General features: G+C 48.5%; 1 protein-coding gene across 1 annotated transcript; it reads left to right on the top strand.

The window, feature by feature from the left end:
- On the top strand, window positions 1–10,653 carry LOC110968358 (coiled-coil domain-containing protein 120-like). Its single transcript, XM_051950052.1, has 10 exons — window positions 1–767; window positions 1,554–1,665; window positions 4,326–4,453; window positions 5,753–5,866; window positions 6,003–6,144; window positions 7,225–7,278; window positions 7,597–7,696; window positions 8,055–8,707; window positions 9,812–10,070; window positions 10,327–10,653. The coding sequence occupies exons 1-10, from the start codon at window positions 720–722 to the stop codon at window positions 10,412–10,414; spliced, it is 1,698 nt and encodes a 565-aa protein (XP_051806012.1). The 5' UTR covers window positions 1–719; the 3' UTR covers window positions 10,415–10,653.
- The last annotated feature ends 2,307 nt before the right edge of the window (window positions 10,654–12,960 follow it).

Consider the following 12,960-nt stretch of genomic DNA (forward strand, 5'->3'; position numbering starts at 1 on the left):
TCTGCTAAACAGGCGTGAACTAACCGTGACGTCACCCGTTGGTTTCAACGCTGAGAAAATGAAGCCCGGATTTTGCTACTTCCTGGTCGCCGTTTTGGATTTTTTGGAGCCAGTGATGTAAAAAGCGTCAAACAGGCTGGACCGGAGAGCAGCTAGGGGCAGGATTGGCTGAGGACTCTCTTATCCCGCCCACGTTTTACCGCAGAGGCTTCTGTTGCTGTCTATCAAGTATAGCCACGCCCCCTGGCTCCACCAACTTTAAGGATTTATTTAAAATTCAGTATTGATTTATTTTAAGATCGGCCACCTGATCTCTCATTTTGACCATGAAAACTAACGGGAAAAAATCCTGAGCTGTAGAACATCAGTCTATCAGATTTGATTTTTTCCAAAAATGAATTGGGGTCTATGGAGCAAAAGCTTTTTGGAGCCAACCCAAGCGGACGGCGTGATATTGCAAGTTTTTGACACTTCCGGGTTGGCTTCAATTCTGGAGCCAAATGCTACGTCCATCTTTATATACAGTCTATGCTGCTAAACATGGGAGCATGTGACCATCTCACTGCCTTCTGATTGGTCTTCAGTCTGTCCTCTTCTTCTGTGGTTCCTCGCAGGTCAGCAGCTCTGAATACCGTTCAGCTCCCTCTGCAGGCCGATCTGAGAACTGCAGCTCCACCACCAGCTAGCCACTAACAGCTAATAGGTGGGGCCCTGGCTGGATGGCCACTGGAGTCAACTACTGGAGCTCTGATGAACTCAGGTACAAGGTGAGACCTGTTAACTAGTCCTCAGGTCTGTTAACTAATCCTCAGGTCTGTAAACTAGTCCTCAGGTCTGTTAACTAGTCTTCAGGTCTGTTAACTAGTCTTCAAGTCTGTTAAATAGTCCTCATGTTTATAAACTAGTCCTCAGGTCTATAAACTAGTCTTCAGGTCTGAACAGACTGGTCAGGAGGGCCGGTTCTGTCCTGGACTGTTCCCTGGACTCCATAGAGGAGGATGTTGGCAAAGCTCACATCCATCATGGACAACCCCTCTCACCCACTGTATGACACTGTGGAGTCTCTAAGCAGCTCCTTCAGCAGCAGACTGAGACACCCACCCTGAAGAAGGAGCTATCTCAGGTCCTTCATCCCATCTGCTGTCAGACTGAACAACATCAGCATCACTGGCTGATGCTAACATAAACTGGACTTACATCATATCACCCCAAACCAGAATAATTTGCACAGACATTCTTGCACTGCTACATCTTTGCACTTTTTAAACTCATTTTTTCAAGCCACTTTGTATTTTCTTGTATTGCAGTGTGTCCGTACTGTAATATTTCATTCTTACTTCTCAACCCTGTACATATGTTTTATTTAATATTATTATGACAGTTTTTATTTTATTATTATTTTATTTCAATTCTATGTTTATTGCTGCTGTGGCAATGAGAATTTCACCTGGTATGGGGAGAAATAAAGGACTTATCTTATAAACTAGTCCTCAGGTCTGTTAACTAGTCTTCCGGTCTAGGTGTTGTTGTTACCTGTTGTCTCACCTGTGCAGGTGAGTCCCAGTGTGTGGGCAGGTGAACAGGAGTGGAGCAGCGAAGACGGAGGGGGCGGAGTCACATGGGAAACACAAGCCATGGAGGTCAAAGGTCAACTCATCTCACTTGGTGAGAACAAACAGCAGAACGTTACATCACATTTACCTGAGGGTTGCCTTTGTGTTACCTGAGGGTTACCTCAGCGTTACCTGTGTGTTACCTTTGTGTTACCTGAGTGTTTCCTGAGTGTTTCCTGAGTGTTTCCTGAGTGTTACCTGAGTGTTACCTGAATGTTACCCGAGCATTACCTATGTGTTTCCTGAGTGTTACCTGAGCAATACCTGTGTGTTCCCTGTGTGTTCCCTGTGTGTTACCTGTGTGTTCCCTGTGTGTTCCCTGAGTGTTCCCTGTGTGTTCCCTGTGTGTTCCCTGTGTGTTCCCTGTGTGTTACCTGAGTGTTACCTGAGTGTTACCTGAGTGTTACCTGAGTGTTACCTGAGTGTTTCCTGAGTGTTTCCTGAGTGTTACCTGAGTGTTACCTGAGTGTTTCCTGAGTGTTTCCTGTGTGTTCCGTGAGCGTTCCGTGAGCGTTCCGTGAGCGTTCCCTGAGTGTTATCTGAGTGTTACCTGAGCGTTACCTGAGCCTTACCTTTGTGTTTCCTGAGTGTTTCCTGTGTGTTACCTGAGCGTTACCTGTGTGTTGCCTTTGTGTTACCTGAGCGTTACTTGAGCATTACCTGTGTGTTACCTTTGTGTTACCTGAGCGTTACTTGAGCATTACCTGTGTGCTACCTTTGTGTTACCTGAGAGTTTCCTGAGTGTTCCCTGAGTGTTTCCTGAGTGTTACCTGTGTGTTTCATGAGTGTTACCTGAGCAATACCTGAGCGTTCCCTGAGTGTTCCCTGAGTGTTACCGGAGTGTTAGCGATGCGTTACCTGTGTGTTTCCTGTGTGTTAAATTAGTGTTACCTGTGTGTTACCTGAGCATTTCCCGTGTTTTTCCTGAGTGTTTCCTAAGCGTTGCCTGAGCATTGCCTGAGCGTTCCCTATGTGTTACCTGAGTGTTTCCTGAGTGTTCCTAAGTGCTTCCTGAGTGTTTCCTGAGCATTACCTGAGCGTTCCCATAGTGTTTCCTGAGTGTTTCCTGAGTGTTATCTGAGTGTTATCTGAGTGTTATCTGAGTGTTCCTGAGTGTTTCCTGAGTGTTTCCTGAGTGTTTCCTGAGTGTTTCCTGTGTGTTTCCTGAGTGTTACCTGAGCGTTCCCTGAGCGTTCCCTGAGTGTTCCTGAGTGCTTCCTGAGCGTTTCCTGAGCATTACCTGAGCGTTCCCTGAGCGTTACCTGTGTGTTACCTGAGTGTTACCTGAGTGTTACCTGAGTGTTCCCTGTGTGTTACCTGAGTGTTTCCTGAGCATTACCTGAGCGTTCCCTGTGTGTTACCTGAGTGTTACCTGAGTGTTACCTGAGTGTTACCTGAGTGTTACCTGTGTGTTACCTGTGTGTTACCTGTGTGTTTCCTGTGTGTTACCTGAGTGTTACCTGTGTATTACCTGAGTGTTTCCTGTGTGTTCCTGAGTGTTACCTGAGTGTTTCCTGAGTGTTACCTGAGTGTTACCTGAGTGTTTCCTGAGTGTTTCCTGAGTGTTTCCTGAGTGTTACCTGAGTGTTACCTGTGTGTTTCCTGTGTGTTTCCTGTGTTTCCTGTGTGTTACTTGTGTGTTTCCTGTGTGTTACCTGAGCATTACCTGAGTGTTTCCTGAGTGTTTCCTGAGTGTTTCCTGAGTGTTTCCTGAGTATTACCTGAGTGTTACCTGTGTGTTACCTGTGTGTTACCTGTGTGTTTCCTGTGTGTTTCCTGTGTGTTTCCTGTGTGTTACTTGTGTGTTTCCTGTGTGTTACCTGAGCGTTACCTGTGTGTTACCTGAGTGTTTTCTGTCTGTTACCTGAGCGTTCCCTGAGTGTTCCCTAAGCATTACCTGTGTGTTACCTGAGTGTTACCTGTGTGTTACCTGAGTGTTTTCTGTCTGTTACCTGAGCGTTACCTGAGTGTTCCCTGTGTGTTACCTGAGCCTTACCTGTGTGTTACCTGTGTGTTACCTGAAAGTTACCTGTGTGTTACCTGAGTGTTTTCTGTCTGTTACCTGAGCGTTCCCTGAGCGTTCCCTAAGCATTACCTGTGTGTTACCTGAGTGTTTTCTGTCTGTTACCTGAGCGTTACCTGAGCATTCCCTGTGTCTTACCTGAGTGTTTCCTGAGTGCTTCCTGAGTGTTCCCTGAGCGTTACCTGAGCATTCCCTGAATGTTACCTGTGTGTTACCTGAGTGTTACCTGAGTGTTTCCTGAGTACTACCTGTGTGTTACCTGTGTGTTTCCTGAGCGTTCCCTTAGTATTACCTGAGTGTTGCCTGAGTGTTACCTGTGTTTTACCTGAGCGTTTTCTGTGTTATCTGAGCGTTCCCTGAGTGTTACCTGAGTGTTTCCTGTGTTTTACCTGAGCGTTCCCTGTGTGTTTCCTGTGCATTACCTGAGTGTTACCTGTGTGTTACCTGAGTGTTTTCTGTGTGTTACTTGAGTGTTTCCTGTGTGTTACCTAAGCGTTCCCTTAGTGTTTCCTTCGTGTTACCTGAGTGTTACCTGTATGTTCCCTGTGTGTTACCTGTGTGTTACCTGAGCGTTACCTGTGTGTTACCTGTGTGCTATCTGTGTGTTACCTGAGCATTAACTGTGTGTTACATTTGTGCTATCTGTGTGTTTCCTGAGCGTTACCTGTGTGTTTCCTGTATGTGTGCAGACCCTCTCACTTGTTCGGACAGGAAGCAGAGAGAGCGAATCGTGGAGCTGCAGGAGAGGAGGCGGACCCTGCAGGCACTACTGAGCACGCGATTGGCTGAGCTGAGGCGCATCTGTCTGCAAGAGGCGGTGAGTGATGTCACAGTGACAGCCAAAGCACAACTGGTTAGTTGACAGTCACCCAAACTCCTCCCCCGAATAGCAGAGCTCAAGACTAACTTTTTTCCAAGGAGCACAGTGCCCCCTAACTTAAAATTTTAGGAGCGCAAGCAGAAAATTTAGGGGCGCACACCAAAATCGACTTGCAAAGTAAATATTCACATTCCTCTCATTTGCATTGTCTTGCTGATAAATACTTGCACAATAAATGCAGAAACTATGTTTTCAATTCACATTTCGCTGTGCAGCACTTGACACAACATAACAAGAAAAGCACTCAGAGAGCAGTACTCCACCAAGGCTGCTCAGTTGATGTATAATTTCTGATGGATGAAATCTGTAATAAAAATGACCTTGTGCTGAGTACAGGCATGTGTTATGCACGTGCACGTTATGTATTTATACCAAATCATGTGTAAATTACTCTTATAAAGGTCTGTTGATCAGTTCATCAATTTTGGAAAGCCTTTGCTTTGCTAGTGTTAAAATAACTGTTCCCTTCAGGCTTTTATTTTGAAGTGCTTTTTAATGCTGTGGGCTTTTATTTTGTGACCGTTGCAACAGCACAGGAAGTGTTTCTCTAACAAGAGGTTTCTTGACATGACAAAGACGCTGCTGAAAAGTCAGAAAATCCACGTAAAGACGAAAGAAAACGGTTCCACTGTTGCTGTCTAGCAACGTAGAAGCAGCTAGCTGGAAAGGAGACAAACTCTCACAGTGTTTCCTGAAGGAATGAGTGAAGGACAAAGGATGAACTTGTGTTTAAAATAAGGCTGAACGTAAATAAATGTTTTGTGAAACATCAGGAGCTTCACCGTCTTTCGTCCCCCGCTCTCACACACATTGGCCAGCCTTCTTCTTCTTTGGTGTTCGTCTCCTTTCTTCTTCTTTTGGAGTTCATGTCAGTTAAACCAGCTCATTTGCGCATTACTGTCTACTGGGCTGAAGTGTGAAATAAATATTCAATAGAAGTTTTAAAAATCAGTAAATTTGCTGGTCACACATGTGCGAGTCGATGAAAAATTTACTCGCACTTGCTCAAATTTTGGTCACAAAATGCGACCATTTAGTCGCAGTCTGGAGCCCTGAATGGTGACTACCCAATCACAGCATAGCAACCATAACTACGGAGGGAATGCAACATTCTGAATCTCCCATTCTGGTCTGTGGTCTCCAGACCTCTACTATGAGTCCTCAGAGGGCGGGGCTTGGACTGCTACCTGGATGTGATGTAATCCCAGGTGCGTTTTCTGTGTCTTCATTGGTCAGGAGCTGACAGGTGCGGTGCCCAGTGAATTCCCCCTTGAGGCAGGAGAAAAACCCCCCTACATCCGGCGAAGAGGTGGAACGTCCCGCCACGGAACCAGGAAGTGTCGAGTGGAGGTGAGCAAGTGGAGCAATGCGTTCAGGTGCTGGTGGGGGCGTGGGAAACCTGAAACCTCTAGCTGGTTATTACCGTTCACTCATGTTCAGGTAGTTCATATGGTCTGATCAGGTGTGTGTGTGTGTGTGTGTTCAGGATGACGACTCTCAGCGTTCGAAGTTGAAGAAAACTTTATTTAGTGGAGCTCTGAGGAAACACAGCGACCCTGAACACAACGCACACAACCAGACACACACACACCATGGCAAGAGGACCGTACACAGGGGCTGCCACACAGGTAACACACACACACACACACAATGGACACACAATATACACACAACACACACAGCTGGCAGCAAATTACAGGACATTGTGTGAGGACGATGAGGAAACTGTCACGGTTTTAGGTTGGACTCGAGCAGAGGAACACACTACCGAGGCAGGAATGGAGATTTAAGAAGGTTTATTGGCAAAGGAAGTGGGTCTGGGGGTGAGTTCAGAATGCACCTGGAGGTTCGTCTGGTTCTGGAGAGGGGGAGCCGGGGATCGACGGCCGTCGTAGGTTCTGTGAGGAGAGTCGAGTGTGGCGGCAGATGGTTATGGGATCCCTGGCGGCGGCGGGGCTTGGTTTGTGGATGGAGATCCGGGAGGGATGGCGTCGCGGGAGAAGGAAGAGCAGTCGTAGATGTTCCAGGCGGGGATGAGGAACGAACCGGCTGATCGGAGGCAGGTGTATGCGGGGGGGGCACCAGGAGTGGGGAAAACAAGAAGGGGATCCGGAGGGATTTTGACATCTGGAAGGTCCGAGTGGGGAGAACAAGCAGAGCACAGCAGGCAGGAGTCTGGACAACCGGTCCTGAGTGCAGGCAGAAGAGAAAACACGTTAGTAAAATGTTTCACAGAATGCAGAGCTTACTGTGCGGCGAGAAAGAGACTGACGGGTCTGTCAAGTTCAACAATCCGGCGGAGAATGGAGGAGTGAACCGGTCTTTTGTAGCAGAGGCAGATGATTAGTGGAATGATCTTCAGCTGTCCAGACTCCCACGAAGCGGCTGATTGTCTGAGTGGCGGCAGCTTGGTTGTGCTTCACTCAGAGTGCTGCTGGAGAGAGAGAGAGAGAGAAAAAGAGAGAGGAAGAAAGGGAGAAAGCGAGACGGAGAGGGAGAGGAAAAAGTGGGAGATAGATGGGGAAGGGTATTTGGATGCCAGATAGGGAGAGGGTGAGAAGAGGGCTCTGAAAGAAACAGCATCTTCCTGCCTTTATTCTCAACTTGTGTGTGTGTGTGTGTGTGTGTGTGTGTGTGTGTGTGTGTGTGTGTGTGTGTGTGTGTGTGTGTGTGTGTGTGTTACTGTGTGTTACTGTGTGTATTTGCAGATGACACGGTGCGGTCAGAGAGCAGCTCCACATCAGACTCAACACACGACAATGGTAACACAGCTGCATTTGCTCTTAGTCCCGGTTCTGGTTCTGGTTCTGGTCTTACTGGGCCCAGCTGGTGTTGCAGCGCCTCCTGCTGGCTGACTGTGTGGAGTTTTATTTGATGGTGGGGAGGGAAACTGACAGGTGTTCTAGACTGACGTTACGTTAACATTCTGGTTCCACCTGGAACAGAGGAGGTTCTACAACACTTATTTAGAATGCAGTCCAGAGATCCAAGAACCGCCCCTCTGACCCTGACTGTTACTGGACCATGACAAGCTCTGAGGCTTCCCAGTTCTGAGCAGAACTCTGTCTGTCTGTCTGTAGATGAAGGAGTGTCTCAGTGTCGCCCCCCGCTGGTCTCTGCCGGTTCTCCAGTGGAGGTTTTGTACCAGAACAGAACCAGGAGGAACTCAGTGCACATCAGGTATATCCACACTTCACTGAGGCCACGCCCACTCTGAACACCTGCAGGCTGAAAGCACACACAGATCCAGGTTACTGGTTGAGTCTGAGCGAATCAATGAGTCTGATCAGATCAATGAATCTGAGCGGATCAATGAGTCTGATCGGATCAATGAATCCGAGCGGATCAATGAGTCTGATCGGATCAATGAATCCGAGCGGATCAATGAGTCTGATCGGATCAATGAGTCCGATCGGATCAATGAATCTGAGCGGCTCAATGAGTCTGATCAGATCAATGAATCTGAGCGGCTCAATGAGTCTGATCAGATCAATGACCACAGACCTGTACCTGAATGAAGTCTTGGTTCTGGTTTCAGGTTGGACCATCCAGAGACCCATAAGCCCCTCCCCCTGCCTCCCCTCCAGCCTCCCCCTCCCCCCCCTCGCTCTCAGGACTCCTCCTCCTCCTCGGGGCCCTCGGACCCCGGGGCTGGGTCTGAGGGGTCCAGGACCACAGCAGCCCGCCGCAGTAACAGCTCTGACGGCCTCCTGGACCGCATGGCCCCCCCGGAGGAGGAGGGAGGGACACAGCAGGGTGGATTGTGGGTAAACAGCGGGCAGGTGTCCAGTGGGGCGGGGCGAGGGCGAGGAGGGCGGGGCTATGGCGACGTCCTGTTGGACTATGTCTGGGGTAAACGGCAGCAGCTGCAGCGGCAGCAGTCACAGGGTGGCCAGCAGCCAATCACGTCGCAGCACCAACTCTACAACGGATACTCCGCCCAGCAGGGAGCTCCGCCCATCTACCGCAGTCACCACGGAGACCAGCGGCGGGTCACGGTGACTCGCACCAAATCCTGCGGCCCGTTCCTTCCGGCACAGCAGACCGATACCCACAATGCCCCTCTGCCCGCCATCCAGCCTGACCCCCACCCCCACCTGCTGCCCCCCCGGCCCCCACAGCTGCCCCCCACTCAGGACTCCCAGCTGGAGGAGGCAACCCGCAGCCTGCACAAGGCCCTGGCTTTGGAAGGTAGCTAGAACTAGAACCATCACTAGAAGTAGAACATCACTAGAACCATCAGTAGAACTAGAACCATCACTAGAACCATCAGCTTAACTACAACCATCACTAGAACCATCAGTAGAACTAGAACCATCACTAGAACCATCAGCTTAACTACAACCATCACTAGAACCATCAGTAGAACTGGAACCATCAGTTGAACCATCAGTAGAACCATCACTAGAACTGGAACCATCAGTAGAACCATCACCTTAACTAGAACCATCAGTAGAACCATCACTAGAACCATCAGTAGAACTGGAACCATCACCTTAACTAGAACCATCACTCGAACCATCAGTAGAACTTGAACCATCACTAGAACTGGAACCATCACCAGAACCATCACTAGAACCCTCAGCAGAACTAGAACCATCAGTAGAACCATCACTAGAACTATCAGTAGAACTAGAACCATCACTAGAACATCAGTAGAACTAGAACCATCAGTAGAACCATCACTAGAACTATCAGTAGAACTAGAACCATCACTAGAACCCTCAGCAGAACTAGAACCATCAGTAGAACCATCATTAGAACTATCAGTAGAACTAGAACCATCACTAGAACCATCAGTAGAACCTGAACCATCACTAGAACCATCACGTTAACTAGAACCATCAGTAGAGCTAAAACCATCACTCGAATCATCACTAGAACCATCAGTAGAACTAGAACCATCACTAGAACTATCAGTAGAACTAGAACCATGACTGGAACTACAACCATAGCTATATCTATAACTAGAACATCTATAACTAAAACAATCATTATAACTATATCTAGAACCATCATCTTAACTAGAACCATCAGTAGAACTAGAACTAGAACCATCTATAACTAGAACCATCATTATAACTATATCTAAAACCATCACCTTAACTAGAACCATGAGTAGAACTACAGCCATAGCTATATCTTTAACTAGAACCATCACTGTAACTATAACTGTGTTGATGTCAGTAACCAGCTGGGGATCAGCTGCTGATCTTTGTCAGTTAAATGTTTACCTGATCACCTGTTTACCTGTCATTCATCTTAAAGAGCATGTTCAATGCTGCTGATTGGCAGGTCTGAGGGACTGGTACCTGAGGAACACCATAGGCTCCTCCCACCAGAACCAGGTGAATGGTAAAGCCGCCTCCAAGGTGAGCAGAGGGGTCAAAGGTCAGAGCGGTGGAGGCGGAGCTCTGCAGCGCAGACGGACGACTCACGGCGTCATCCAGCCGTCGACCTATCAGACGGAGACGAGTCACCACCACGCTGCGACGCATCACAAACCCACGCTGCCACACTCGGCCACGTTCCACGGACAGCCGCTGACCGGCAGGTAGGTCAGCTGACCTCCAGTTCCCACAATGCTCAGCTGCTAGCTGGCCAATAGCAGGCCTCGAAACAAAACTAAATTAGATTGAATAAAACATTACAAATTATATGAAATCACCAAATGATTTAATTTAATTAAATTCAACAACATACTATCGATTAAGATACACAAAATAACCTAAATATAATACATAACAGAATGAAATTATCTGTTGAACTAAACGTTTCCTGAAGGTTAGTAAATGGTTCCTCTCTCTCAGGTCTGTGGATGGCTCGCTCTACCGCAAACAGGAAGTTCCTCTCAGAGAACCAGCGGTCGACCAGCCATCTCCCGGGACCCTAGTCTGACCCTCCGACCAATCAGCAGCCTCATCTGAAGCTCCGCCCACTGTGATGTCACACAGGCAGTGATGATGTCACTGTCTTTGCAGACCTCAGGGCGAAGCCTCGGGAGGAGACTCCACCTGCTGGGTGGAGCTTCATATCAGGGACCTCAGCAGAACTGGAATCAGGAGTTCTGCATCCAAAGACTCGCTGGAACCCGCCGTGATGTCACGTTCTGCTGTGATGTCACGTCCTGCCGTGATGTCACGTTCTGCTGGATTCTACAGGGTGGAGAAACCTGAGGTCCTCGGCCCAAAACAGGGTCCCACATTCACTGACTCATCCAGCAACCCCTGACCAAAAACTACCAGCAAGTTCTCAGTGCAACACACCAGCCAATCGGAACACAGCAGCACACCAGCCAATCGGAACACAGCAGCACACCAGCCAATCGGAACACAGCAGCACACCAGCCAATCGGAACACAGCAGCACACCAGCCAATCGGAACACAGCAGCACACCAGCCAATCGGAACACAGCAGCACACCAACCAATCAGAACACAGCAGCACACCAACCAATCAGAACACAGCAACACACCAGCCAGTCAGAACACAGCAACACACCAACCAATCAGAACACAGCAACACACCAGCCAATCAGAACACAGCAGCACACCAACCAATCAGAACACAGCAGCACACCAACCAATCAGAACACAGCAACACACCAACCAATCAGAACACAGCAGCACACCAACCAATCAGAACACAGCAACACACCAGCCAGTCAGAACACAGCAACACACCAACCAATCAGAACACAGCAACACACCAGCCAGTCAGAACACAGCAACACACCAACCAATCAGAACACAGCAACACACCAGCCAATCAGAACACAGCAACACACCAACCAATCGGAACACAGCAGCACACCAACCAATCGGAACACAGCAGCACACCAACCAATCGGAACACAGCAGCACACCAACCAATCGGAACACAGCAACACACCAACCAATCAGAACACAGCAGCACACCAACCAATCAGAACACAGCAACACACCAGCCAGTCAGAACACAGCAACACACCAGCCAATCGGAACACAGCAGCACACCAACCAATCAGAACACAGCAGCACACCAACCAATCAGAACACAGCAACACACCAGCCAATCAGAACACAGCAACACACCAGCCAGTCGGAACACAGCAACACACCAGCCAGTCAGAACACAGCAACACACCAACCAATCAGAGCACAGCAACACACCAACCAATCAGAACACAGCAACACACCAACCAATCAGAACACAGCAGCACACCAACCAATCGGAACACAGCAGCACACCAACCAATCGGAACACAGCAGCACACCAGCCAATCGGAACACAGCAGCACACCAACCAATCAGAACACAGCAGCACACCAACCAATCAGAACACAGCAGCACACCAACCAATCAGAACACAGCAGCACACCAACCAATCAGAACACAGCAACACACCAGCCAGTCAGAACACAGCAACACACCAGCCAGTCAGAACACAGCAACACACCAACCAATCAGAACACAGCAACACACCAGCCAGTCAGAACACAGCAACACACCAACCAATCAGAACACAGCAACACACCAGCCAATCAGAACACAGCAACACACCAGCCAATCGGAACACAGCAGCACACCAACCAATCAGAACACAGCAGCACACCAACCAATCAGAACACAGCAACACACCAGCCAGTCAGAACACAGCAACACACCAACCAATCAGAACACAGCAACACACCAGCCAATCAGAACACAGCAGCACACCAACCAATCAGAACACAGCAGCACACCAACCAATCAGAACACAGCAACACACCAACCAATCAGAACACAGCAACACACCAACCAATCAGAACACAGCAACACACCAGCCAGTCAGAACACAGCAACACACCAACCAGTCAGAACACAGCAACACACCAGCCAGTCGGAACACAGCAACACACCAGCCAATCAGAACACAGCAACACACCAGCCAATCAGAACACAGCAACACACCAGCCAGTCAGAACACAGCAACACACCAGCCAATCAGAACACAGCAACACACCAGCCAATCAGAACACAGCAACACACCAGCCAGTCAGAACACAGCAACACACCAACCAGTCAGAACACAGCAACACACCAGCCAGTCAGAACACAGCAACACACCAGCCAGTCAGAACACAGCAACACACCAGCCAGTCAGAACACAGCAACACACCAGCCAATCGGAACACAGCAACACACCAGCCAATCAGAACACAGCAACACACCAGCCAGTCAGACTGCAGTGATGCGTACTGATGTGTTTTATCAGGGCTGATATTTATTATTGCTAATCAGCGAGATCAATAAGTGATGTTTTCTGGATATTTCAGCAACTGATCAGTGGAAGCTTCAGACTGGATGAAGATGTTTAGATGTTTTATTGACCTCATCGACAAGGAGTTCAAGGACTGTCGGACAGTTTGGTTTTTACAGCGTCTCCTCATAAATGGAGTCATTTGCTGATTTTTTTTAAAGACTA

The sequence above is a fragment of the Acanthochromis polyacanthus genome, chromosome 6 (genome assembly GCF_021347895.1).
Source record: "Acanthochromis polyacanthus isolate Apoly-LR-REF ecotype Palm Island chromosome 6, KAUST_Apoly_ChrSc, whole genome shotgun sequence".
Classification (NCBI taxonomy): Eukaryota; Metazoa; Chordata; class Actinopteri; family Pomacentridae; genus Acanthochromis; species Acanthochromis polyacanthus.

Excerpts from the sequence above, each read along its gene's own strand:
- LOC110968358 (XM_051950052.1), top strand. The coding sequence starts at position 720 with ATGGCCACTGGAGTCAACTACTGGAGCTCTGATGAACTCAGGTACAAG. Across the intron at positions 7,279-7,596 it reads AGACTCAACACACGACAATG|ATGAAGGAGTGTCTCAGTGT; the intron begins GTAACACAGCTG and ends GTCTGTCTGTAG. Across the intron at positions 7,697-8,054 it reads AGGAACTCAGTGCACATCAG|GTTGGACCATCCAGAGACCC; the intron begins GTATATCCACAC and ends TTCTGGTTTCAG.